The sequence below is a fragment of the Chlorocebus sabaeus genome, chromosome X (genome assembly GCF_047675955.1).
Source record: "Chlorocebus sabaeus isolate Y175 chromosome X, mChlSab1.0.hap1, whole genome shotgun sequence".
Classification (NCBI taxonomy): domain Eukaryota; kingdom Metazoa; phylum Chordata; class Mammalia; order Primates; family Cercopithecidae; genus Chlorocebus; species Chlorocebus sabaeus.
In genome coordinates, this window is record NC_132933.1 from 115012024 (window position 1) to 115035538 (window position 23515).

The window sequence follows — 23515 nt, forward strand, 5'->3', positions numbered from 1 at the left end:
TGCCATTCTCCTGCCTCAGCCTCCCGAGTAAAGAGGATGCGCTTCCTCTGTGATTACAGTCACTTTTCTGCAGTAACCCTGCATGATCCACAGCTTAGGAGAACCAATAACAAACACCATATTGTCAAGTAAACAGTTCTGTTTGGTTCTAAGTTCATAAAATAAGAGCCTGAGATTCAGAAGCCCAGGAGTCCAGGTAACACCTATGTGTCCTATAGAAGTTACTTTACCTTTTCACCTTCAGTTTTATTTGTAAAATAAGGGAGTTGGACTAGAAGACTAATGGTTTCCAACTTTCATTCTGGGGAGCAAAATAGAAGTGTTGTGGTTGGCTGAATAATGCTCCCCCTCAAAGTTGTCCACATCTGAATTCTGAGCATCTGTGAATATGATACAGAGTGCAAAAGACACATGGCATATGTGATTAAGTTAAGGGTCTTGAGAGGGAAACAGGAGGGCAAGAGTTATACATCTCTCCTTTGTAGAGATGCCTCACATCTCCTTTGAAGCAGAGGCAAGACAGGAGAAAAGATACTGCTGGCTTTGAATTTGGAGGAAGGGGTCATGAGCCAAGGAATGCAGGCAGTCTCTAGAAGCTGGAAAAGGCAAAGAAACAGAGTCTGCCCTGGAGCCTCCAGAAGGCATGCAGCTCTATGGGCCCATTTTAGACTTCTGACCTCCAGAACTGAGGCAGGAGAATAGGGTCAGGATGCAGGGAACTTAAAACTGTTTCACGCGGACTTCCTAGAACTAAATTGAAAGGAAAACCCTGGCCGGGCGCAGTGACTCATGCCTGTAATCTCAGAACTTTGGGAGGCTGAGGCAGGCAGATCACCTGAGGTTGATGAAGTCGGGAGTTCGAGACCAACCTGACCAACATGGAGAAACCCCGTCTCTACTAAAAATACAAAATTAGCTGGGCGTGGTGGTGCATGCCTGTAATCTCAGCTACTCAGAAGGCTGAGGCAGGAGAATTGCTTGAAACCGGGAGGCGGAGGTTGCGGTGGGTGAGCCGAGATTACGTCATTGCACTCCAACCTGGGCAACAAGAGAGAAACTCTGTCCCAAAAAAAATAAAAATAAAAATAAAAGGAAAACCCTAACCTTCCATGCCTAAGTAACAAAAGGACCAGAGGCTATTCTTGCAAACCCCCACCTTTTCTGCGGGGCAGATGGGAAATTTAAACTACCTCTGATTGGTTGCTTTTTACAACCAATTAGACATTTGCAAATTGTTTTTTGCAACCAATCAGACACTTGCATAGGAGTGTGACTTTGTAACTTCAGCCTCTGATTGGTTGCTGTCTGCAACCAATCAAACTGATTATGGGCCAAGTCTTTGAATAGAAGTGCAACTTTGTAATTTCATTTTAGCCTCTGATGGTTGCTTTCTTGCAACCAATCAGATGTTTGCATAAGACTGTGGCCTTTGTAACTTCACTTCAGCCTCTGATTGTGGGCTACTATTTCATTTACATGGGATGCACACCAAGTGGCCAATGGGAAACCTCTAGGGGGTATTTGAACCACAGAAGATTCTGGATCCCGGCCCTTGAGCAGCTTCTCTGCCCACTCCCACCCTGTAGAGTGTACTTTCGTTTTCAATACATCTCTGCTTTTGTTGCTTCATTCTTTCCTTGCTTTGTTTGTGCGTTTTATCCAATTCTTTGTCCAAAGCGCCAAGAACCTGGACACTCTCCACTGGTAACAGAACTGTAAGAGAACAGATCTGTGCTGCCTTAAGGCACTACATTTCTGGTAATTTGTTACAGTAGCAATAGGAAAATAATACCGTGGTTAAGAGCTTGGGCTCTGCTATCAGACTACTTGAGCTCAAGTCCCTTTTCTACACCCTACTGGATGTATGACCTTGGGCAAAATTAAATTCTCTATACCTCAGTTTCATCTTGATAAAAGCAGTGATGGAAGAATTAACTCTTCTGACTTATTGTGAGGTTTTGAGGAAGTGTCTAGGATCCTCTGGAAATTAGTAATTTATTTTAAAATTACTAATTTAAAATTACTACATTTATTTTAAAATGTAGCCATTGTTCTCTTGCTGAGAAGCATCTACTTTAGGAGCCGTGTACACAGCATCTCATCTGATCCTTACAACCAGTAGTGAAATAGGTATGATGGTAAGTTTCCATATGAGAAAACTGAGGCTGTGGGAGGTGAATTTTTCCAAGTAACATAGCTAGTAAGTGGACAAATCAAAGTGACTGATTTACCACGAAATTAACTACATTTATGTGCCAGATGATGGTGAATGAACAAATACATGCAAGTAATCACAGCAGTGGGCACTCAACCAATAGTGTGGAGTCTAGACTAACTGCCACAGGTCACCCCATCTGATCCACACTGGCGACATTCCCAGTTCTTTAACATTCATCCCTTGTTTCCAGAAAGGGCAGAGGAAGCAAGGAAGAAGTGCGTGGCCTGAAGTGACGCCTGGCGTTGCCCGGAGCCCGCCCAGCGCTGCCAGGTGACGCCACTGCGACACAAAGGCGGGGAATGCGTAGGGAAAGGCCCTAGGCCATAAACGGGGGTGGGGCCTCCCCGGAGGCCAGTGCGCGGCCGCGGTGCTCCACCGGCGCGTCGCTCCGCCCCCAGGGAGAGCCGGCGCTACCATGGAGGAGTACCATCGCCACTGCGACGAGGTACCGCCCCTTGGCTACCTGGGAGCGCCCCCCACTCCTGCCTTCCTCTGCGCGGGGCTCTTGCCGAGTGGTCTTCCAGCGAGGGCGGCCCCAAGAGTTGGGGTGCGGCGTCCTCCGAGCCCGGGTCCTCTCCGCTGGGCCAGGGACCCGCCCCGCCCTACCCGTTCTCCCCACTCCGAAGTCCTGAGATTCGGGGTGGCAGGGGTGGCCAGGAGCGCGCGGATCAGACGGTGGGGTCGGGGCAGGGTTGGGAGGACGAGGCCTGACTTGGGTGCGAGGAGTGGGCATGGGGTGACGGGCGCCGCCCTCCTACCGGGCGGGCCTTGAAAACGGGTCTTCCCGCTGCTTCCTCCGTCCCTTGGCTTCCTCAGTGCAGGTGCTGCAGCCCCCATGGCTCGGGGTCTCGGGGTCCTGGTGGCACTGCCACTCCTGCTCCCGGTAATGCTTGCCTGGGTGGGCTGGAAGGAGGTGCTTTATGGATTACGAGCCCTTGCTTGCTGACTCAGGCTTTCCCCACCCTCACCAGAACCCCATAATATCAGTTGTCATCTTCCTGTTATTGATGGGGACTCCAAAGAAAAGACTTAAGTTGTCAGACTACTGTATAGTACTAAAGTGATATTAATCTTGAGTTATTAAGTATTTTCATAGTCTTTAATTTGGGAAAGGTATTTTTGCCTATAAATTTTTGCCTAGCATAAGTTAAAAACAAAATTGAAAATAGTCTATTAAGCATTCTCTTCTTATGAACCACTTCGTTCTCTCACTTAGCTGAAACCATATCTATATTCTTATAACACATAACATCTTCATAGCCACCTCTTGCTTATTTCCTACGTGTTACAATACAATGATTCTTAATCTAGGATGTTCATTAGAATCACCAGTATAAAGCACTTTTAAAAAAATATATAGACTTGCAGGCTCTCCCCAGACCTCATGAGTCAATCTCCAGGGAGGTAGGTAGGGAAAACATTCAGTATTTTTAAGTGTTTAGAGGCAAGATTGGCCCCTTCTGTAGACCCGATGCCCTTTATCACTGTGGTCTCCTGTCACTAACACCTGTCTAGGCCAGCCTAGGATATTCTGTGTAGCGTCATATCTGCAAGCCTGTGTTGAAAGCAGCTTTACCTTTTGTTTCCCCTTTAGGTTGGCTTCAATGCTGAGGAAGCCCACAATATTGTCAAAGAGGTGAGTCATACATTTTGCTTCTCTTGAAGCTTGCTGCATTGGTGGAGACTTTTAAAAGCTATATTTTGAGTTTCAGTACAAACTTAGAAACCTTACTGTTAAAATAACAAGATTTTGCTTTATTTTATTTTATTTTATTTTATTGTTTTTTGAGACAGAGTCTTGCTCTATCGCCCATGCTGGAGAACAGTGGCACGATCTCGGCTCACTGCAACCTCCACCTCCTGGGTTCAAGCAATTCTCCTGTCTCAGCCTCCCAAGTAGCTGGGACTACAGGCGTCCACCACCACACCCGGCCAGTTTTTGTATTTTTAGCAGAGATGGGGTTTCACCATATTGGTCAGGCTGGGTTCGAATTCCTGACCTCAGGTGATTCACCTGCCTTGGCCTCCCAAAGTGCTGGGATTACAGGCGTGAACCACCACACCAGGCCAAGAACAATATTTTAAATATTTATCCACTCATTCTTTATAGGGGTCCTTCTGTGTTTTGTTGTGTGCTATCAGCATCTTGGGGCTTATTCTGAAAGAGATGCTTAAGGATTTTCTTAGTCTAGAAAACTGGTTTAAAATTGATGCCCTGTCTTTTGGATAAAATAACTTTTATTCCAGAAGGCGAACATTATTTTAAATGTTAATGCTATAAAAGTATATGTATGTGTATATATATATGTGCACACATGTCAACTTTTATAATGTAAAGTATATGTATAATATATATGTATATTATGTAAAATAGATAACAAAAGCCCTAGAAATATCTGCCTTTGGGCATGTACACTTTTTTGCCCAATATAATTGGAGAAATGATCACTTAACATCTTTTAAACATTGATATGATAGTAAATCAAAATTTTAAGAAAAATATTTGAAACTCCTTTTAGGCAAATAGAAAAGAAATTGTCTTTGGGAGTTAATTCTGCAGGGGAACTTTCATTATTTTAGAGGTATCACATACAGACTACAGTATGGGAAAGGTATTTTTTTAACACCCAGGTCTGGCCTTACACAGCGAGAATTAACTCAAGGTCTGAGAGGACTAGACAGGCACCTGAAAATCCTGCCATATTTTAATCCTTCAGAATTATGCGTTCTATCTATGTAGCCTTGGAGTATTTAATTATTAAAAGTAGAAAGCAAAGGTTTTTAATACCTTTACAATGTAAAAGCACAAATGAGGGAAACTGGGAGGTGGAAGAAGGAGTGGAGGTAATGAGAAGGGAGTGATCTTAGTTTTCAAAGTGGAAAGTCGGAAAGACTGTCCTTGGTTGATGGAACATAGAAGAAAGAATGCTGCGTTATTTGGGATTCCATTTAAATAGTGCCTTCTTCCTTAAGTTCTGAACCAAATGAAAAGAAAAAGGAGCCAATAGAAAGAGAACAAAATACCACCTTTATTACTGATAAAAACTAGTTTGGTGATTGTAGCTTGTTTTGCTAACTCCCATTCAGTTCAGCCCTGGGAAGAGTCATCCAAGAGAAAGTTTGAGTCAGCAGAGAGAAACACTTGTTCAGGCTGGTGCCTTTCATTTGTTTGGGTGGAGAGGGAAGGAGAAACTAAAGCCCAAGTTCAACACATTTGGGAGACTGGCTCTCCCAAATGAGATGTTAGAACAATGGTTATCACCCACCAACCAGGTAGCTCATTTCACCTCCATGGGGAGGAATAACTGACAGGACAAGAGGCCAGGAATGTTAAAGAACAATCCTCTGTGTGGAAGAAAACATCTAGAGTGGAAAAGAAACATGTTTCTAACAGTGTAAATAGACTTAAGTTAAAAAATTGTGATTTCACTTATATTGAGAGAAGGGGGCGGGTAGTCTGAGGGAACCAAATTCTCATCTATCATAGTAGGAGTTATATGGATGTTGCCTATAATTCATAAATCAGGAAATAGTGACATAAACATTATTTGGAGATACGTAAGTAACCCTTAGAAGAAATAAAAACAGTTGTACACTGATGAGTTTCCTCTGGGGAATGGGACTGGGGATGGGAAAGGAAAGGGTGGGAAGGAGACTCTTTGCGTTCTAAGCTTTTCTGTTCCACTGGATTTTTCAAACCATATGTCTGTTACTTTAATATTATGTCAAATTAAAAGAGTCATGCTTTTTCAACTGGGAAATGCATACTCGGCAGTGGCTAGGTGGTGCTAGAAGTCACTGGATGCATTTTGGATCATCAGTTTTTCTTGAATATTTGTGAGAGGGAGTTAAGTAATATAAGTAATGTAACTGAAAACGTTTTTAAATAAAAACAAACTCTGATGCATTATGTAGTCAAAAGGAAGCTTCTCTTGAATTTTTATATGAAATATGAGACTACAAAGAAACTCAGCTTTGCTACAGGTTACTTGCAGCTAAACGTCTATCTTTCCTCTTCCCATGAACCAAGCCTCTTTTGCCATTGAAACACTTCCATTGAGGCATTGGAAATGCCTGAGAATGAGCAACATTTTAAAACAGTTCAGCACTTCCTAGATGATTACATAATTTCAGCAGTTATTTCTGATTTCCTTACTGATCTTATTGTCTTATTAATCTTATATTTTCTTTCCTTTGATTTCTTGCTCTGAGCCCCTGTGCTGATATGTTTTTCCTTCTGAACTCAGAGACACCCATTTATCAGTAATATGCATACATTTTCTTTATTGTTAGTAATAGAAATTGCTTCCCAATAAAATCATCAAAGAAAAAATGAGCTACAAATGAAATTAACTTAGAACTTAGTCTAAAGTGTATTTAAGATACCCAGCGAGTATATCAAAATCAATATTGCTTCAACAACATTTGTTGAATACCTGCTAAGTGCTAAGTTTAGCGCTGAGAATACAGAGCTGTTTAAGGACCTCATTGTCTCATGGGCCTCCGTGTTAATGTAATTAATTAGGCTAAATGTTAATTAATAGTAATTAGCAGGGCTATTTCCAGTGGCACCCACACCCCATGGTGTTTTCTGCTGTTTAGAGCAAAACTTGGAGTGGTCCTACTAAATAACCTGAAAGAAAAATGAGTGCTCTTACTTTATCCTTAAGGAAAGGTGATCTCAAGAGAGGAATAGGTTTGTCCGAAGGTCACCAGCTTAGGAATGGTAAAGCCAGAATTAAAATTCTATTCCCCTGATCCTTAAGCCACTACCCTTCTTACTTTCTCATGTTATTGAGCTTTCTAGGAGAAAAATTTGAGCCACATTACTTTTGTCAACCCTGCTAAAGTATTTAATTTCTCTTTTTATATTTCATCATTAGTGAAGATTTTATACTATCCAACTTAAGATTTTGTAGTAGTGCCTTTATAAATATTTACTGTGGTCTAATCATAGTAAATAAAGCTGCATGTGTGTGTATGTGTGCATTATTGAGCTAGATTCTAAAAATGAATTAAATGAGTCTAATTATAGTAAATGAAGGTGCATGTGTGTGTTAGATTCTAAAAATGAATTAAATGAGTGCTTTATTGTCCAATTTTAATCACTCAAATGTAAAATATAACAGCAGCAATATGATAATAGTAGTTAACATTGTTTATATGCTAACTCTGTGCTAGTCACTGAGCACTTGGTATTCATTGTCTCATTTCATCCTAACAGCAACCTGGTAAGATGATGCTGTTATCCTTTCTATAAGGATTAGGAAAATAGGGATTTGAAGGGGTTAAGTCACTTGCTAAAGGTCACACAGCAGATAGGTGTCAAAGCAGGCCTTAAAACCTAGGATTGTGATACTAGAGCCAGTGCTTTTAATCAGGCATCAGAAGTGGATGAAATTAAGCACTATGGGAAATTATGATATTTGACTTTATCTTTCTAGAACACTTTTATTTACTTTCAGTGGTGGGTGTGCTAGTTGTTTCATAGCTAAACAATCACATAGTATGAATGAGAATATAATTATTATGCATAAGAATTATGTTTTTAAATTAGTCCCATCCTGTTTCTAGCACGTGAGCCCTAGTTCAAATCCCAGCTATTTCAAAGCTACTTATTAACCAATTGATATCACCTTTTAATTTCTCCACCACAATTTTATTACATAATTTATCATTAGTCTTCCTAGTGTTATATATATTTGAATTTTTTATTAGCTTCTCTGCTAGATTAAGTTATTTACACAGAAACCATGACATATTTATCTTTATATGGCCCATAGTATCTCATAGAGTGAGATAATGCATGTGGAAACTCTTTCAAAACTCTTAAGCAATTAGAGACAGTGCGTAATCAATATTTACCAAGTGTATATTTTCTAAGATGCCTTATTGAGCTATAAGTATATTTTATGTTTTCAATAAATTTTTCACTGCAATTTGTGTAAAACTTGTTCTTTTTGAACAGTTTTACTGACTAAATTAACTGTCCTCTGTGCCCTTTTAGTGTGTAGATGGGGTTTTAGGTGGTGAAGATTATAATCACAACAACATCAACCAGTGGACCGCAAGCATAGTGGAACAATCCTTAACACATTTGGTTAAGTTGGGAAAAGCTTATAAATATATTGGTAAGTATCAGTATCCTTCCTCACTAGTTCACTTGCCTTTGTCATTGTGATTTTCTCTGAATTTTGAGAAGGTATATGAACAATAGACCTTTAAGTTGGATACTAACAGGGTATAAAGGACCTTCTGATTTACTTATTCAAAGATAAGCTATAATAATACTTAAAAGATGAAGATCTTTCACTACTCAAAGGCAGTTTGAGCTGCTTGTCTTTGGTAGCATCACCCTTTGCATTTCCATCAGTTCTTTCTTTCCACTGAGACCCCCCTCTTAGCTCAACTGTGTTTCTTTCAGTAGTCCCATGCCTCTTTATCTGTGATTCCACACAGCAGCTGTTTATAAAGTGGAACATTTCCTGCATTTCTGTGTCTGAATTCTGCCCATGGTACAAAGCACAGAATTTGGTATTTTTCCAACAATACAATCACCAGTGGTAATGGCAATGGTCAGAAAACCAACTGAATCCAGTGGGGTCAAAATCATGATGCTAGATAAAGATGAGAGGCTTTTATTTATTTATTTATTTTTCAATCTATTTGCTGAATGCTTTGTTTTCTGTTATTTTTTATTTTTATTTTTATTTTTTTTAAAGCTTGTAGAGCTCTGAACTCACACACTTTGACCTTGGTTCTCTTTCCCTTTGTCTGTAAGTGTCCTCATTCTGTGACTTTATTTGCAGTGACCTGTGCAGTGGTCCAGAAGAGCGCATATGGCTTTCACACAGCCAGCTCCTGCTTTTGGGATACCACATCTGATGGTAAGAGATCTTAAGCTGATTTACACAAAATCCAACTTTTAGCAAAGTCCAACTGCACTTTTTAATCAAATACTTATTTAATTCTAATTAAATTCTGAAAAGACTATCAACAGTATTGCTTTGTACCTAGTAACAAGTATACCTTCAGACTGGTGTGAAATGTGAAAACTTAACAGGTTGAAGGAAATAAGATATTAAAACATGAGAAAAATGTGTGTGTATATGTGTGTGTGTGTGTATATATAAATTTTTACGTTTTGCTGGTATTTCAAAATCCTTTTTTTGTGTGTTTCAGGAACCTGTACCGTAAGATGGGAGAACCGGACCATGAACTGTATTGTCAATGTTTTTGCCATTGCTATTGTTCTTTAACTGACTAAAAATGTTGGGCTAAAGCCATTAACTTAGGAATTTGTCAGTGTATCCTTTCCAAAAAGAGTAATAGTTGTTTACTAGTGTGCTAGATGACAAGCGTGCAATATGCTTTAAAGCTATCAACAAAAACTGATATTATCAGCAAGCAATATCATAGTCATTGGCAGATTAGCTCATATTCTATACAGCATCATTTAAATAGGAAAAATGTAATGCTAGCAAAAAATAAATTTAGAAATATGGCATGACATGAAAATACAATCTTACATTTACACCAGCTTTTCACTAATATTTTGTACCTAAGGTGATGGGGAACTACATTCAGATAATAAAGTTCTCTTTCAGCTAGAGAAGTTAACAGGAATAAATATATGAACAAAAAAGCTACAAGGATAAATGTGGAGAAAATGATAAGAATTAGCTAACATCTTTTAGTTTTTTAAAACTTTCTTCCCCTCACTTAGTTGTACTTAATATTTAGTGGAAAGTAATAATTTTTTTTAAATTTTCTATCAACGAATAGGATAGTAACAACTATGATTAACTTGTTTACTTTTTATGAGGTTTAGTAAATCAATTTTTTTAAAATTTCAAATTTTTGGATTTACACTTGAGGGTAAATTAAATCTGGTGAACTGAATTTCCTAGTTAAATAAAATTAGTTGCAGTATATGATGAACAGTAATGACTCAAACAGCTGCCTTACAATTCACTCATTCCATGTGGAACAAACATTTATCAGATGCCTATTATGGGCATATGTCTCTGCTAAGCACTATAGTTGTCAATGTGCTGTGCAAATGCTAAGTTCCTTTTAGCAATTGTTCAGTTGGAAGACAAGTATTAATATTTGGGGAAGGAAAAGAAAATAGTTGTTTTACAAGGGAGGAAAAAAGTGAATCTGGTTACACGTATAGAAGTAAGCAAAATGAAAAGCACTTACTGTTTTCTGACAGAATTATAGATGTAATTTTAAGAGTTGCTCCTAGCAAGTTAAAAGTGCATATAAAATATGCAACTCTTAGTTAAAGGCCTTATTATCAGTCTTATCTATACAAGTAGTAAATTTTGTCATTGCTTTAGTTACAACCATCTGTAAATAATTTAAAAGACTTATTATATGGGGTTCAAATTGAGTGGAATAAAGTATAGATTAAAAGTATACAATCATTAGCACGTTATCTCAGGGCTTATGAAATGTAATTAAATTTATTAAGAAAATAGATGAAAATTAGGGTACACAGCTGGCCACCAAATGTGAAGTCAATCTGCTACTTAACCCTGAAAACAAAATCAGTTTTGCCTATTACCACTAACACTAATACATATAGAGAGTGGAACCATAACTCATTGAATTTTGGAGAGGAATAAGCTTTGTGTTAATATTGACAATATTAAGGCAATATTCTTGTAGGAATACTATGTGCATGTTTGATATTTTGCCGAATAACCATAATTAATAATTGTTCAATGTTTAAGAATAGTAATAACAAAATAAAGGAGTTTAATGCAGTGATCTTTGTTTTTGGCACATCAAAAATTCTCAGTCATTATTCATGTTTCTTTATGCTGCTGGCTTTTGTGCCCTGGAAGAGTATAATAGTGACCAAAATATATATGCAGACTTGTTTTTTATTATTGTTGTTTAAGCCTAATTTAAGAAAAAAAAAAATCATACCTCGTGAACTTGCTATCTGCTCTGTTTCTAGTTAAAATATAATAAATATTATCTTCCTGTGCTGTACTTTTGCTTCTGGATAATCATTTAATAGTTAGAGAAATGGCATTCTGCTTGCTATGAGAAATTCTAAATAGAAGAAATGCTGGGGGTGGTGGCTCACACCTGTGTAATCACAGCACTTTGGGAGGCAGGTGGATTATTTGAGGTCAGGAATTTGAGACAAGCTTGGCCAACAGGGTGAGGCCCCGTCTGTCTTAAAAATACAAAAATTAGCCAGGCATGGTGGCACACATCTCTAATCCCAGCTACTCAGGAGGCTGAGGCAGGAGAATTGCTTGAACCTGGGTGGCGGAGATCGCAGTGAGCCGAGATCACACCACTGTACTCCAACCTGGGCGACAAACCAAGATGAAAGAAAGAAAGAGAGAGAGAGGAAGGAAAGAAGGAAGGAAGGAAGGAGGGAGGGAGGGAGGGAGGGAGGAAAAAGAAAGAAAGAAAAAGAAAGAAAGAAGAAAGAAAGAAAGAAAGAAAGAAAGAAAGAAAGAAAGAAAGAAAGAAAGAAAGAAAGAAGAAAGAAGAAAGAAAGAGAAAGAAAAAGAATATTATGCAGAATAAATATCATTAAAATAGCAACCCAAATCCAGTACATTACAACATAATTAATAGCTTCTATTTTATGCCTTTTACTTTACGATTTTAACACAAAATTTCATTTTCATAAGTCAGTGTAAAAATATATTCTGTAACTACTACAGATTATTTTTAATGATTATTTTTTGCAAGGGATTTTTTCTTATTTGTCAACTTACAATTGTGTTGTTGTTTTTAATTAAGGACTTTAAGTTTGTAAAATTAGGGTATTCAAAGGATTTTTGTAACATTCTAATTTTATGTTTGTAAAGTACCCATACGCTGCCTAAATGATGGCAACCTCTCATTACGATTTCTCTAGTGAAAGTACTTTCTGCTCTTCTTTCCAAGTTGAGTGTTACCTAATTATGATTCATTGAATATATTATTACTACCTGCTTTCATCATCACATTCTTTAATCCTAGTATGTCCAGGATTATATTTTCAAAGTTTGAGTAAAAATAGTTCTCTATTTTTGATAACAGTTTTTTTTTTTTTTAAGTGGGAGAAATGTGTGTGACTTTTTGTGGCAGAAGTCATTCTTATAGCAGATACCAAAGCAAAGATTAAGGCTGGGCATGGTGGCTCATGCCTGTAATCCCAGCACTTTGGGAGACTGAGGCAGGTGGATCACCTGAGGGCAGGAGTTTGAGACCAGCCTGGCCTACATGGCAAAACCCTGTCTCTACTAAAAATACAAAAATTACCTTGGTGTGGTGGCGCATGCCTGTAGTCCAAGCTACTCGACAGGCGGAGGCAAGAGAATCGCTTGAAACCAGAGGTGGAGGTTGCAGTGAGCCAAGATCGTGCCATTGCACTCCAGCCTGGGCGACAGAGCCAGACTTCATCTCAAAAAAAATAAATTAATTAATTTAAAAAAATAAAAGATTAAGAGGTAAATAAATTTTACCTCATGTGCTAGAATCTACCCAAGGGGCATTTGTTTTATAACCTAGATAGGTGGAGCTACATTTGTGGTTAAAGAGGATTCAATGTCAAGTAATTCTGTAAAGTTAATCTTTGCACATTTATGAAATTTTTTTATTTTTTTATTTTTTGTTTTTGTAGGTGGAGTCTCGCTCTGTCGCCCAGGCTGGAGTGCAGTGGTGCGATTTCGGCTCACTGCAACCTCCGCCTGCCAGGTTCAAGTGATTCTCCTGCCTCAGCCTCCCGAGTAGCTGGAACTATAGGCACGTGCCATGACACTTGGCTAATTTTTCTATTTTTAGTAGAGATGAGATTTTGCCATGTTGGCCAGGATGGTCTTGAACTCCTGACCTCAAGTGATCCACTCGCCTCGGCCTCGAAATGCTGGGATTACAAGCGTGAGCCACCCTGCCCATCCTGCCCATCCAAAAAGATCTTAAACATTCATCTCTTAAAAGATTTAGATGACTATCATCAATATGCCTTAACATCAGTAGTTTAGGAGACTCTAGCCCACTTTGTGTATTTGCAAACTGTAATTCTCCCTGTGGTCCCACTGAATATCATTCCACATCATTCTTGGATATATATGATGTATTGACAATTCAGGTCTAGATAGAAATAGCCCCAATTGCTTCATGAAGAATGTCCTCTCCCCAAATGGCTTCTGAGGATCTCACGGTTAAAGCTAGTATCCTGTACAGACACTTGCAGGACTGCTAGTATGATATATCTCGTCCCTATGGAAGACAAAATGTGGGCAACCACCCCCATTCTGGGATCCTTAAAAGATGAGAACCATATCAGAAAGTTCCTTCACAGCTACCCCCAACTGGGTCAGGGAATTTGTTGCCTGGGCTTATCTAGTAATAAATATTCAACTTTATGGCAAATGCATACCTTTTAATTTTATTGAATGCTTTATCTTTTTAGATACATTTTTCATGAATGCCATTGGCTTAGTCGGTTTGGGCTTCTATAACAAATTACCATAAACTGGGTGACTTATAAACAATAAGAATTTATTTCTCACAGTTCTGGAGGTTGAGAAGTCCAAGATCAAGGCACTGACAGATTCAGTCTAGTGAGAGCCTGCTTCCTGCCTCATAAACGACAGCCTCTAGCTGTGTACTCACAAGGTGGAAGGAGCAAGGCAGCTCTCTGGGGTCTCTTTTGTAAGGGCAGTAATCCCAATCATGAGGGCTCCATACTCATAACTTAATCACCTACCAAAGGCCCCACCTCCCAACACCACCACATTAGTATTTAGGCTTTGACATGAATTTGGATGAGACACAAACATTCAGACCATAGCAACCAGCTTTAACTTGAGATATTTCAATCTAGATTTCTCAGGGCAGAGTTTTATATGAGGAAGTATTATTTAATGAAGATTCTGTCAATTTATTTTTATTTCTTATAAGGCCTTATGGAGAAAATCTCTTTGAAAATGATTAGATTGTGGTATGTACTGACCTTTCTATAACCTCTAATTTTGCAGGCTAGGAATTTGATATGGGTTAAGTTGCATGAATTAACATGGACTTTTGCAGCTAATGCTCATACAGAATACCACCAAAAATAGTCAGGATTGGTGTAATGGGTTCTTGGTAATTAAACAAAGCAAACTTTTTTTGTAAAAGGCCAGCTAGTAAATATTTGAGGCTTTGAAGGTTTTTGCAACTACTGAAGTATGCCACTGTAGTATAAAAGCAGCTGTTCACAAGTAAATGGATGGGTATGACTGTGTTCCAATAAAACTTTACATATAAAAATAAGTAGCAGGCTGATTAGAGTTTACCAACCCCTACATTAGAGTAAGTAATGTTTTGTGGTCACTTTAAAAATTGTACCTTAATGATTTGAGCCTTTTTGTTTTTTTTTTTTTTTTACTGTTATAAACAATCGAACACAAAACACATTTACCTATTATGATTTTATCATCTTGGACTCAGAGGATCCTCATCAGTAAACCAAACTTGTGATCTCTTTATTATGAGAAAGCAGGGCTATACATCAATTTTTCCAAAACTAGATTATTCCTTTTTGATACACATCACCTAACTTTTCACTAGATTACAGATTATTTTGTATCTTCTTATCTTGAAGTTTATTTTACAACCATATTTTTTGAAGAACATTATTATAAAAATTCAATACTTCGTGAGTGTTTTATTATTTTTTGCTTACTTTAGGATTAAGATGGGTATCTAGTTTGCCTAGAGAATTTTCCATGCATACTGGACATTGCAATCACGGCCCACTCAGTACCTCCTGTTAGCAGAAATTGTGTAGCCCACAGATCAAATAATCCTGCCCTTCAGCTTGGGGAAACAGATGCTCTACTTAGGAGTGACTACATATTGCATTAGGCATGAGCACCTGACCCAGTGATAGATCATCCATAGATGGATTTTAAACCCCTAAGGTGGCAGGTACATTAGCTAAGCCAAGCAAACTAGTTCCCTCTGAATTTTGGATTAGAAAATAAGGAGAGTATTAGTCAACAGGTGGAGAAGAGTGCAGATGAAGAGAGAAGCAGAAACACTTGAGTCTGGTTAAGGATTAGCCCACGTTTTCTTAATGGCAGAGCTGTGGCTACAGATGCCCTCTCGTCTCTCTACCACTCTCCAATCCAGGGAAGACTGTCCAAGCTTCAATACTACTAACACCAGCAGCAGTATTGATAATGGTATCAGCAGCAATTGTGGCAGAGAGCATGATGTACTAGGCAGGAAACGGGTTGATGGGAATAGTCTACTCCAGTAGATGACAGAATTTCCAGCACATGGTGATAAAAAAATAGACCAGTAACCTAGACATGAGTGTTCATAACAGCTTTATAAGTAATAGCAATAATCTAGAAGCCACTCAGATATCCATCAATGGGTGAATGGCTTAACAAACTGTGGTACATACATATAATACTACCAAAAACAAAAACAAAACAAAACAAAAAAAACACTTGATATGTGCAACAAATAGCATGAATCTCCAGGGAATTATATTAAGTATAAAAGTCAATCTCAGCCGGGTGCAGCGACTCAGGCCTGTAATTCCAGCACTTTGGGAGGCCAAGGCAGGAGGATCACTTGAACCCAGGAGTTTGAGACCAGCCTGCGCAACATAAGGAGACCCCCATCTCTACCAAAAGATAAATTTAAAAAGTGGTCAGTGTGGTGGTGTGAACTTGTGGTTCCAGATGCTTCGAAGGCTGAGGCAGGAGGATCCCCTGAGACCAGGAGGGCCAGGCTGCAGTGAGCTGTGATCATGACATTGCACCCTAGCCTGGGAGATAGAGTGAGAACTTGTTTCAAAAAAAAAAAAAAAAAAAAAGCCAATCTCAGAATAATACATACTGTATGATTTAATCTATATAAAAATTTTTAACCAATAGTTAAAAATGGAGAAAAGATTAGTGGATGTCAGAGGACAGAGATGGTGAAGGGAGAGGAGCCTCCTCCATCCGGAGGCAGGAGGGAATTTGGTATGGTTATAAAAGGGCAACACAAGGAATCCTTGTTTTGGAGCTGTTCGGTATCTTGGCTGTGGTGGTGGATACACAAACCTAGACGTCATAAAATTGTGTAGAACTAAATATACACACAAATGAGTACAAGTAAAACGGGGAAATCTGAATAAAATCAAATTTTATCAATGCCAATATCCTGGCTGTGACATCGTGCTCCAGTTTTGCAAAATGTTACCACTGGGGGAACTGGGAAACAAATACATAGGATCTCTCCCTATTATTTCTTACAATTGCATAAAGTCTATTTATCAATACAAATTTCAATTAAAAATGGAGGTGAAATAAGATAATTTCATACCAAAAACATTTTAAAAGCAGAGCAACTCTTGATCAGTTTTATTATTGTCTTTAAATTCCCTCCAGACAATGCACCCTCTTATTGTTTATACCCAGAGAGGACAATTCTGACTACTCTCCTTGATACAGCACTGGGTAGAGACATAATGAAAGATAAAGTGAGATGCTAGAACAGCCAAGTCATATTGCAGGGGGAAGGGTGTGACAATAGGGAGCAGGTAGGTAATATATACGGTATTAGAAAAATTAGCTGTCAAGAATATAATTAAGCTTTATTTTTTAAGCTTTGATGTCAGTATTAATAATTCATACATTAGAAATTATGTTTTAAATTTGAAATTTAAAAACAAATAGAAACAGGAAAATTTTAGTTTTGCTTTTGTAATATTCTAATCCTTTCATGTGAGTCTGACATTTTTCTTCAGGCCCAAGATGTCAATGTCAAGGTCTTTTATTTCTCTTTTTGATGTGCAGTAAAGAATTTAGTCTAGATTTCTTTAACTGGGAACATTATATAGTTCTATTCAGTTCTTAGTATTGTACTGAAGAAACAGCTGTTCACAAATGTAGTTACTTCCAAACATGAATAAAAATTTTGCAAAATGGCCCAGGATAACTTCTTCTGAGGCACTTCTAGCATTCTGATTGCTTGATGTCATCATCTTTAATTTTCAACACTGCATTTCATGAATTTTATCTGTTGCTCTTTATTCTCTCTATCATTGGTGATAGAGTATGATGTATCTAAAATAATTAGAAAGCATGTTTTCAAATTCAGTTTTCAACTATCCACCATTTGAGGAACGTAGATCAACGTACCACTGTCAATCCTAGAAGGAGTTTCTAGGCCAGATTATTCCTTGAGGTTTTGTTTTGTTCTTTCTAAAACAAAATCCTCCAGCCAGTTTCACCAAATGTTAACATTTTGCCCTATTTATTTTTATTAGTTTATCTTTCTAAAATGTAAGATAAACATTACAGATCGAGATGAAGATCTCTTCATGCCTCAATTTTCATTTCTAGCTGCTCTTTTCCAGAGGTGTTCACTGCCACGAATGTGATGATGCTTAGCATTCCTTTGCATGTTATTTTACTATTACAATTTTGTATGTACGAAGAAAAAAATGCATGTTATTGTTTTGTATGTTGCCGTACTTCACAAAAAGAGTATTATTTTTATGTATTACTATGCACTGTATATTATTCTGCAGCTTGTTTTTCTTACTGCACATTATAATTTAAAGATTTAGTCATGTTGATACATATACTCTATGTCATTCATTTTAACTGAGGTATAATATTCCAGTGCATCTGTTCATCCATTCTCCTGCAGAGGGACATTTATGTTGCTTATTATTATTGACCATGCTGCACTAGTCATTTTTGGACAAGTCTTCTTGTGCACATATACGGATTTCTCTAGAGTACGTAGCTAGATATTGCTAAATCAACATGTATAGCTATCTCATTCTTTATTAAATGCAGTGTAATGCCAAAGTGCCCTCTAAAGTTGCTGCATCATTTTACATTCCCTCTAGAATGTACTATTTCTCCATATATTTACCAAAATTATATTGCTAGACTTTTTCATTGTTGCCAATTTGATAGGTATCTTGTTATAGTTGCATTTCTCTGATTACTACTGTTACTAGTGAAGTTAAATATTTTTCATGTATCTTGCCATGTGTTTTCTTTTTTTTTCCTTTGAAGCACATTTAGTAAGTGTCAGATTGTGTTGAACAGATTGGCAGGAGAGAGTGTTGACTGAACAAGCTTTGATTAATAATGCAGTAATGGCACAGCCATGAGTAGGAAGGAACTGCCTGAGCAACACTCCCCAGGTTTGTATGACCACTGTGGTTCTTACTTCAGAGTCTTTAATGTTAGAAGAGAAGCATGTACCCAGAGATTTTTTTAAAATTTATTTTATTTTTTATTATACTTTAAGTTCTGGGATACACGTGCAGAACGTGCAGGTTTGTTACGTAGGTATACATGTGCCATGTTGGTTTGCTGCACCCATCAACCCATCATCTACATTAGGTATTTCTCCTAATGCTATCCCTCCCCTAGCCCCTCTACCTCCTGACAGGCCCCGGTGTGTGATGTTCCCCTCCCTGTGCCCATATGTTCTCATTGTTCAACTCCCACTTATGAGTGAGAACATGTGGTGTTTGGCCTCAGCCTCCCGAGTAGCTGTGATTACAGGCGCCTGCCACCATGTGCAGCTAATTTTTGTATTTTTGGTAGAGACGGGGTTTCACCATGTTGGCCAGACTGGTCTTGAACTTCTGACCTCACATTATTACTGAAATTTATAGCCATCTTGATCTAATTTGTTTTCCCTCTTGTGATAGTGTAAGAAGTGTTTGACTTTCTCCTTAGTTTTTGTATTAGTTTCCGATTGCCACTTAAACTTGGTCTAAAACAACACAACTTTATTCACTTACATTTCTGGAAGCCAGAAGTTCAAAATGGTCTTACTGATCTAAGTCAAGGTATAAGCAGAGATATGTCCTTTCTGGAACTTCTAGGAGAGAATCCTTTTTCTTGCCTTTTCTACTTTCTGGAGGCTACTTAAATTCCTTGGCTACTGATTCCTTCCAGCACCCTCAAAGCTGGCAGTATAGTATCTTCAAATCCCCTTCCTTTCTGACCTCTGCTTCCATCATTTCTGACTCTGAGCCTTTTGTTTTCATATTTCCCTTGTTAGGAACCTCGTGATTATATTGGGCCCACCCCAGATATTGTCCCTATACTTAATCACACCTGCAAAATCCCTTTTGCCATGAACATATTGACAGGTTCTGAGGATTAGAATGTGGACATCTTTGTGATGGTGGGGGGTGTATTATTCTGTCTACTACAATTTTATTATCACATGAGGCTCAATGTCAGTGGTCTCTCATTCTAGGTATCAGATAATAGGGAAAGTAAGGACTGTGATGAGTTGGATAGCACACAATTTAGAAACAAGGGCTCAGGGTTAATCTTCCAGTCTTTTCAAAAAATCCATAAATATCAATTATGATGCACAATCTCTCAATTTCAACATTTCCATATTTTAGAATGTGGTGTTTGGGTTTAAGGAGGTCCAATAAATAGTACATCTCTTTCCTAGTTTAGTTCTGAATCAATTGGGAGATGAAGATAAAGATAGCTTCAAATAAAAATATTACCTTTCTGTTCCAGAATGTAACTTATCTCAGGACAGCTAGTCTTTCCAATGTTAAACTCCAGAATTCAAATTATTGCCCAGTTGAAGGCAGAAACATGCTCTTCTGGTGAAATAGCTACAAAGAAAAAGGGGAAAAAGGAACCATTTTACCTCTTAGGGAAGGAGCGAGGAAATAAAGAAATATCAGGGGTTTTATATGAATTGATAAATTTGTACACAGAGAATGACATGAAAGAAAACATCACAAGTTGGGGATTAAGCACTGTTCCTTTAATGCTTACCACTGAGTCATATTTTTTTACACACTGTGTAGCCCAACATTATACAGGCCAAAGAAAACATGCCTGTGGGTCACATGTAGCCCATGGGTCATTAATTTGTCGGAGTTTCATAGCTCCTGCAGATTTAGTCTTCTAGTAGCCCCTATCACTCTACCGCAGCTTCCTCTATTGATTGGGTCATCTGGTCAGACATTGCACTTGTTCCACCAATGGTCAACAGACAAAGGGAAGGAAATGAAGCCAGCTATCATCTGGACTTGAGGCCCCATCAGAACGTCTGGGTGCAACTGCTATTGTAGCAAGCTTGGTAATGTAAACTAGGGAGTTTACATGGACAAAACTAATGTTCTATGAATCATTAGCACTCTTTCTAGAGGGCAATTTGGCAGCATCTGTCAAATTTTTAAGTGCTTATGTTCCATGACCAGAGTATGAGATCTATACTACAGAAATAATAACATGAGTGAAAAAAAGAAAAAAGCAAACAAGAATTTTCTTTGTAATAACAAATTTAAAAAATGAAAACAGCTTTAAAGTGTCCACCAAAAGGGGAAGGGATAAATAAATTATGGAAAACTAAAGATGAAATATTACTTTTTACTTTATGTATTATATGATTTGAAATAAACAATTATATAATACTTTTTAATACTTAATTTAAATTGCACAATACATGATATTGTTTTTCACCCAAAGCATTATGGTATAACAAAAGCCTAAAATGCCCCTTGCCCTTCATCTTGTCTTCTCTCCGTCCCCCACCTTCCCATGTACTCCCATGAGGTAAAATCTACTGTCATTTTCATGTATAAGATTCCAGGCTTTTCTGCACATTTACATGTATACATCAATGTATAATTTTTAATTGTAAATAATATATATGATTCTGCAGATTGCTCCTTTTATGGAACAGTATGCCTTGGGGATTTTTTTTTCATGTCAGTATATACAGACTCATCTTGTTGAGTTTAGCTGCCATATTGTATCTACGGTATGGATAGGACACAGTTTATTCATTCATTTTCCTATTGATGAACATTTAGGTAGTTTCTACCGTTCTACTCTTATAAGACAATGCTGCTATGAATATCTTTGTACGAACTTCCTTGGGTCCATGTATCCACTTTAGAAGTAGGATTACCGGGTTATAGGATGTATACCTTTTAAATCTTAATGAATAGTATTTCTTCTGTAATTTAAAAATAATACGTTGTTTTAAGAAGAGAGAAAACAATATTCTTAAAAATAGCAAGTGGCTCTCTCATGTACAGATGTACAATGTATACATATATAGCTAAAGAGATCCTGTGCCAGCCCTTAAAATTATCGTTGTAAAATAGAATTCATTGTGAATCACAGCTTAACCCCAAAAAAGCACAACAGCCATACACACTGGGCCTACTGTTTTTGGCATGCTTGGGATATAATACCCGCCGTGCTCTTTACATATACTTATGGGTAGTGTGTGTGTGTGTTTCTGTGCATGTGAGCACGTGTGTGTGTGTGTGTGTGTGTGTGTGCTGGCACATGTGTGCTGCATAGAACTTGCAACAGGGTTTCTTCTAGATGACTCTTCTGAACCACAGCAATTTCTGTGGAAGTAGGAAGAAAACTGATGAATGTAAGAGATATCATGGAGTTGGAATCCCCTGGAAATCACGACTGGTAGGTCTAGGCAGCCAGGCAGAGAGCAAAACTAAGGAGTTTCTTGTTTGCTGAGCTGAATGAGGTTTGCTGAACTATCCAAAACCACCGAGAGCGCTGTTCACTGGGGTCAGCTTCATCGACGCTCATAGCTTTGTCTCTCTGCTGCTAACAGCAGCGTTTGGTAAGGTGTAAGAGGGCCTGCATTCTAGTCCCGGCTCTACCTCCAATTCGCTATGTGATCTTGAAGTAATCATTTCACTGCACGTAATTCATCTATAAAATGAATAGGGCCTTTTTCACCTTTAATATCATGGACTAAAAATTCCAAACCAAGGGTTGAACAGACATTTGGATATCTGTTACACATACCTAAATCTGTACAAGCTTGCGTCTAACAGATATACAATGCTAAATTAATTATTTTCATCTGTCCAGGATCTATTCTGGTATTTTTTCTTCAACAATACTTGTTATAGGGCTTTGCAGAACTAAAATGGGGCAAATAGAAGTGAATCCAAAGAGGATGTAGATGTTTCCAACAAGTGAAAGCCTGAAGTGGGAAAGTTTGCGATGCCCAGACTCATAGACTGGAAGGAGGTAGAATGAGAAAGAATCATCATAAAGTTGTAGAATCCCAGACTTTAAGCTTGCCTATACAAACCTTCCAGCTTCAACAGATATCAGTTCTACAAACACACCTTGCAGATAGCTATGAAAGGAGCTTGTTTGTGGTCTGGATTGGAGGGTGTGTTTTACAGCAAAATATAGCTGTCAGGGTAATAATGTCTTTCTTCCATTCAACTGATCCCCTTTGATGCTGAACTCACAGTAAGGCAGCACGGGCATGTTTCATGAAAAAGAAACCTTGGGAGATATTTATGCGAAAACGCACACACACATACATTGCACACACATGTATGGTTGGTATAGGCTTTAAAAGATATTACCTTGAAATTATTGTTTTGTTTTCTCATCTTCAAAGACTTTATCTCTTCATGCAGTTTAGCTGTGCGGCCACCAGGGGGTAGAAGGATGCCATTGATTGTATTGTGAAATGTAAGCCTCGAAGTCTGTGCTCTCCCTGGGATTCAAAATGATGGCTCTTTGCTCATTTTGACCCCCTACCCAAGATATACAGTCACATATATCCAGCTTTTTCTATAAAACGAATGCCTTTGCTAAACTATGTAAAATAGGTCAAACTTTAAACTCATTACACTGGAACCACATTTCCCAGGCCCCTGAAAAACAGCAGCAGTCTCTGGTTTGTAGGAACTCTTTTTCAGAGAAATCACCAGAATTCCAATTCCTTCTGTTTTTTTTTTTTTTAAGTTCTCTCAGCTGTGTCCCATTTGGATTCCTCAGTGGCCCTTCCAAGGCCTCTTTTGCCTAACTTCCCAAGACTCATTCTCCTTCGCTGGTCTCTTTCCACACGCAACGTGGGGTTAGGTCAGTAATTCATGCAGTAAATATTTACTTTGTATTCACTGTGTGCCAAAACAATCCCAGACTCTCAGGAAACCAATAAAACTTTTCTGTCCTAGAGCTTACATTCTAGTGAAAAGGCAGACAATAAACAAATATGTTCAGATGATAATAAGTGCCATAGAGAAGTAATAGTAAGAAATAACGCAGGAGAGGGAGATTGGGAGTTATTCAAGGATGGGGATGGTGGCAGGGCTGATATTTTAGATGGTACTGTCAGAGCATATTTCTCTAATAAAGATGGCATTTCAGCTGTGACCTGAAGGAGGTGAGAGAGCAAGCCACATATTCCAGGAAGTTGGAGAGTGGGGCACAAATGTAAAGATCTTAAGGTGGCACTAGTCTCAGTATGTCTGAGGGGCAGCAAGGTGGCCAG

General features: G+C 38.2%; 1 protein-coding gene across 1 annotated transcript; it reads left to right on the forward strand.

The window, feature by feature from the left end:
* Nucleotides 1-2543: 2543 nt before the first annotated feature.
* Nucleotides 2544-11224, forward strand: DYNLT3 (dynein light chain Tctex-type 3). The gene is made up of 5 exons (XM_008019598.3): nucleotides 2544-2663; nucleotides 3813-3854; nucleotides 8226-8349; nucleotides 9028-9105; nucleotides 9401-11224. Exons 1-5 carry the CDS (start codon nucleotides 2634-2636, stop codon nucleotides 9475-9477), a joined length of 351 nt encoding a protein of 116 aa, XP_008017789.2. The 5' UTR covers nucleotides 2544-2633; the 3' UTR covers nucleotides 9478-11224.
* Nucleotides 11225-23515: the final 12291 nt, after the last annotated feature.

Coding starts and splice junctions, on each gene's coding strand:
- DYNLT3 (XM_008019598.3), top strand. CDS start 2,634: ATGGAGGAGTACCATCGCCACTGCGACGAG. Junction 8,350..9,027: donor AAAAGCTTATAAATATATTG/GTAAGTATCAGT, acceptor CTTTATTTGCAG/TGACCTGTGCAGTGGTCCAG. Junction 9,106..9,400: donor TTGGGATACCACATCTGATG/GTAAGAGATCTT, acceptor TGTGTGTTTCAG/GAACCTGTACCGTAAGATGG.